General features: G+C 46.3%; 1 protein-coding gene across 2 annotated transcripts in view; it reads right to left on the minus strand.

Annotated features, from left to right (window-relative positions):
- Nucleotides 1-4606, minus strand: part of colgalt2b (collagen beta(1-O)galactosyltransferase 2b) — a 28138-nt gene extending 23532 nt beyond the window's left edge. Inside the window, exon 1 of one of the 2 annotated variants that reach the window (XM_064330417.1) lies at nucleotides 4500-4606. Coding sequence is in view for 1 of the 2 variants with exons in the window: in XM_064330416.1 (XP_064186486.1) it covers nucleotides 3354-3592 (239 nt within the window). In the remaining variant the exon portion in view is untranslated. Of the gene's footprint in view, nucleotides 1-3353; nucleotides 3724-4499 lie in introns of those variants that run through there. The other variant, XM_064330416.1, reaches the window with a different exon arrangement.
- Between the last annotated feature and the right edge of the window lie 630 nt (nucleotides 4607-5236).

Below are 5236 nucleotides of genomic sequence, written 5' to 3' on the forward strand. Positions count from 1 at the left end.
TCTCTTCTGATTGGCAGTCCACCGAAAAGTCACACTACTGATTGGTTAAAAATGTATGTTACCTCTGCAGGAAAGGTAGTTTATGAATGACCAAAACAAAATTCCGCTGCACTGGATCGTGTTAGAATTTTCTTCTGTTAAAAATACACAAAACTCATTTAAAAGCTCAAATAAATTAAATAGTATGTGTTTTCTGTATACGCAAAAAATAAAATAAAATTCTGATTTTGATTTCACAGGGTCTTAAACGCCTTCACTTACACAGAAATCGTACATGCGATTTGATTCGTATGCATGTCCAAAATTAGCAAGGCGAGCCTTGTACATAATGAAACGGAGGCTAGCTTGCGCGCATCAGCCAAAGCTTATTAAAAAAAGGAGGCGCTCTCAGTACAGGACAGTGGATATAAAGACAAAAAAAATATGCCATGTCAACACACAGGATTACATATACAACTCCCCCTTTGTCCAGTATACCTGTTGACTCTGAGGAAGACGCTACTTCGAGACATCAGTCTTATTTAAATAAACCTCGCTTTATCCTATACGAGCGCTCACTCACTCGCTGTCTACTTATGGGGAGTCCCTCTGGAGAACCTGGGCGTATTTTGAGCGTTGCGCATACTTGGTGCTCATCCCGTGAAAATCCCTCGACGTCGGGGCCTGTTGTGAATTTCCATACGCATGATCTCAGTCGCTCGTCGTTCTGATCCGTGCCGTGGGGTAATCGATTTCACGCAACCCCCCCCCTCCCAAAACACACGATGCAAAGCGACAGACACGGCTGTGTTTCTGTTCACATGATTAAAAACACACTCCCTCCCTCGTAGAAGTCCACGACACACACATTGTTTGGCTTTTCATTCCCAATACCCCCCTCCCCACCACCCCCCACACACACATCTTTCTTTCACTCTCTTTCTATCTTTCATTCTCTTTGTCTTATTAGTCTTCTTCTGCACCTGGAACCAGCCTCCAGGGCACGAGAGAAGCAGCACACCTTATGATTTCCCACAACACCTGGAAAATCACTTCTGACAAACAGGCAGGCAGGTGTGCGAGCACCACTGTACTGTCCGGCACAGATCTCCTGTACACTCACTGGACCAAACTCAGATCTGATAACCAATCACCTGGTCGGGATGGGGTTTGCCTGTGAGGTCACCCAGATGTGCCGGCCAATCACTGGACCCAGCTGAAATGTGCTTCCACAAACCGCTGGACCAAACTCAGATCTGATAACCAATCACCTGGTCGGGATGGAGTTTGCCGGTGAGGTCACCAAGATGTGCCGGCCAATCACTGGACGGAGCCAGGGATTACTGTAGCCCAAGGGGGAAGGGCACCGTGCGTGTGTGTGTGTGTGTGTGTGTGTGTGTGTGGAATGTGGTCTAAAGACCTGCTCCGTGCCCCTGGGTAATTCTCAAATAAGCAGTCACCCCACCCCCTTTCACTCTTTCTTTTTTCTCTAATTCCCCACATTCTTTCACAGCACAGTGAGAGTCTCTCACCTCTTTCACACTCCCCCTCTCAGACGCCTCTGTTTGTTTTCCATAGGCTTCAGGATGTCCTGGGAGAGGGTGGGGGGGGGGGAGCGGACTACAGGTCAGGCTACTCTCTCAGGAATACTCACTCAAAACGAGCTGCCCTGCCCTCCTCAAGAATCAGAGCACACACGTGCATGAAAACATACATGCAAGCACATGTACACGTGTAGACACACACATACATGCACACGCACACAATAATCTATAGATATATCCACACCGCTGGTGTGAATGAAGTGTTCGTTTGCAAATGTTAAACCATCACTGTGCTCTTGCAAGACTCTAAATGCTAGGCCATGCTACAGTAAGAAAGGCTGTTGGAGTGATATGAACTGATTCAACTCTGAGCCTTTTTTTTAATAAAGAACCCTGAAGAGATTTCCCTCTCTTAAGGTTGTAATCAACTGCTCATCTCCCCCCCCGGGCTGATTGTGGTTCTGATAAACTGAGATTCAGTGATCTCCAGATTTCTGCACACCAGACACTTGACAGCCTTGTAGGTGTAAATTAATAGGCCCTGTTCACAGATCCGGCTGCAGGCGCTTAGCTGCTTCTCCAAAGCCTTCCTCCAGGCTGGATTTAAGACTCTGCCTCAATTAGCTTATTTCTCTCCCTGTCTCAGCAGACGTAGGAAACCTCACGCGAGGCCACAGCGGGAGACGGGGAGATGTATAGCGCCACGTCTCTGAGACACGGTGGTTAAGAAGGTCTATCCTGGATGATGCCCTGGGCTCCACTCGGCCAGAAATCATAAAAACAGCATGCGCACAGATGCCACCGTGGGGGCAGAGGAATCTCTGCGGGTACGCCCCCAGTTTCGGTCCCCGAGCGCAACGCTAGCAAGCTGATTTATTTAGCTATTTACCATGAGAGAAATGAGGGGGGGGGGGGGTGCGGGGACTGGTCACACATTGCCTCTTACTCGTGGTGGGTGTGTGTGTGTGTCGGGGGGTGGGTGTCAATGAGAAACAGATGAACATACAGTCCCTGCAAACAAAAGGGAACTTTAAAATGGGGGGGGAAGGTACATAGGGAATGCCAATAAAGCAATGGACCCACACAACTGACCTTAGCCTGAAACAGAGGAACACTGACGCACCGAACCGCACAGCTAATGCGATCTGCAGCCCGAGGTTGGGAGACACTATTTTGTTGCTTTAGGGTACATCCGCCATCTCGTCTCCCTCCTCCATTCACTCTGGAACAATATGTTCTCCCTGGCTGTGAGCGGCCTTTTCTTCATCCGCTTAAGAAACTGTCAATTAATTGTCTCCCCTCCGCACATTTTTACGCATGATTTCCAAATGGTCCACTTCGTCTAGACTGTCAGCCCGTTTTAGCATGCTCTGGGGATCACACAGTAGCCCCCGGGGGTTCCACATCAATGCCCCCAAAAGCGCCATTACAACTTTTTTTTTTCTTCTTCTAGCTCGGCTAATGGTTACCTTACCTAGCCGTTTCCGCACGTAAATGCAACAAACAAACTCAGTACCCTTCATATCCCCTAAATATCCCTTTCATCTCAGTCTAACTTCAGTCTAATTTAAAAAAAAACCAGCGGGATGCCGTCGTTAGCCCGTGCAGTATGGTCTCGCGCACGCTGACAGCGGCGGCTCTGTTTCTCTGTTCAGCAGGTTTTCATTAGCGCCCAACACCGCCAATAACACAAACACGTAACTCACCATGCAGAGCAACAACTACCATACATCAGAAAGTTGTAGACCCGTGAAACACAAACGTGCCGGTGTGTGCAAAGTGTACACGAAAGTTTGCAAGACTCGCTTCTCTTCTACTTCTGTCTCTCACCAGATAGCGATCCGATCCTTGGGATAGTCCAGCCGCTCGATACAGCCCAGGTAATGTGGAAGGCTGTGCGCCGCGTTGCGAGCCAGGATCGCGATCATTACCTTCGGCTTCAGCAGGGGAGTTTCTGGTGGGACAGTATCCTGCACGAGAGTAACCAGTTCGGGATAGCTCCCCGGCACCAGGGCGGCCAGTAGCGCGCAGAACAGCCCGATTTCGGCAACTTCGACCGCCGGCATCATTTCCCAAGGAACACCGTTACTCCAACCTGAGCTCGGCCGTGCCGCGAGTTAATATGCGCGTGAGGGGTGGGAGGGAGCGAAGTAAGAAGGGAGGGGGAAAGAGGGGGGCTGGAAGGACTGAGGGAGTGTGGGCAGACCCCTACCTCCCGAAGGCTACTTATTATTTTATTCATTCGGCCAGATTCTGGAATATCCTACTAGTAATAAATCTTCCACTTAAGAATGCTCAGTCTCTGAGTATATGGAGCCGTCAAATTCACGTGTCATTACATTAGTGCGTCTTCTGCCGGATTTTCTTCTCGTCATGACAAGTCCTGCTCTATTGCTGACTAATCATATCATTGCGGGCCGTGTTGCATGTGCGCGCGTGCATATGTGTGCATATTTTTCATGTGTTCACGTGTGTGCCAAATTAAGAGACTATATGGAACATTAACACAATATCACACAATCAACCCCATTAATGAGCCTATAGCGCATCCAGTAGTAAGATAATGTCGGTCTGACATCTTATAAAATCAGTCATGTTGACATCACTACTATGTATTACAACACACAAACATCTTGTCATAGATCTGTATCTGTAGAAACGTAGAGTAGACATACTGGTACCACGTGGAAACATTTACTGAATGTCCTCCGCGTGCATCTTATATTCCCAGCAACTACACAAAGGCATAACGTCATAAAAGGACAGTAATGTGTGTATAGTAAGAAGCCGTTTCGAAAGAGATGTCTCACAGTGTGTATTATTCCCTGTGTAGTATACCTGTAAATTCATGTAAAATTTGGATCACCATTGTACGAGCCTATATGTACCACATTATTTAAACCTGCCAAATGCCTGCAATGTAAACCCGCACCAATGCACAGTTTAATTTCTCAGTGTTTATCTGGGCGCCTTCACCATTTTTCCTCCAGTGTATTACGCACATAATCTCAGTTTACAAATTCATATATGTTTTCCATCTGTGACTTCCTAACTCTCTCTCTCTCTCTCTCTCTCTCTCTCTCCCCATCTCAGTGCATTCCATGAAGTCATCAATGACATCATCTCACAGCTGCAAATACCCACTTCACCCAGTGCCCACACTCATTAACTGCCAGGTTTATTTATTTAACCACTTAACTTTCCTAGTTGAATGTTTATTCTTCACTTTACTAATTAGTGTACTTTTAATTTATCAGATTATAGGACATCTCTGTTAACAGCCGTTCACTATGTATGTAGTGCAATTAGCCAATGTGTATGTTTGTTGCCTGTGAGAAGTTTAAACAGCTACTGAGCGCCCTCTCGTGACACCCGTAGTCCATAGGAACAGTGCTCATATCTAGTATATATCCAACATTGTAGACTTTAGTGCTTCGAATGGTTGTTCTAACTTGGTTGAAAACGTGAAACTTCTGTTTTATAAATATACATTTTTCGTGATTGTTCACTTCCTCCATATGTATGTATTCTGAAATGTCATTGATTAGCATTCAATAGAAATATATACACAGTTGTAAATATAGCGCAGCAGCATATACGTACGTTTTTTATACCCTTTCTTATTGATACTCTAAGTTAATTCACTGAGTGAATTGTAATGAAATTAAACAACTGGATGGACAGTTACCGCTAGGAACAGTGCTATTCTGTAG

The sequence above is a fragment of the Anguilla rostrata genome, chromosome 4, assembly GCF_018555375.3.
Source record: "Anguilla rostrata isolate EN2019 chromosome 4, ASM1855537v3, whole genome shotgun sequence".
In the NCBI taxonomy this organism is placed as follows: domain Eukaryota; kingdom Metazoa; phylum Chordata; class Actinopteri; order Anguilliformes; family Anguillidae; genus Anguilla; species Anguilla rostrata.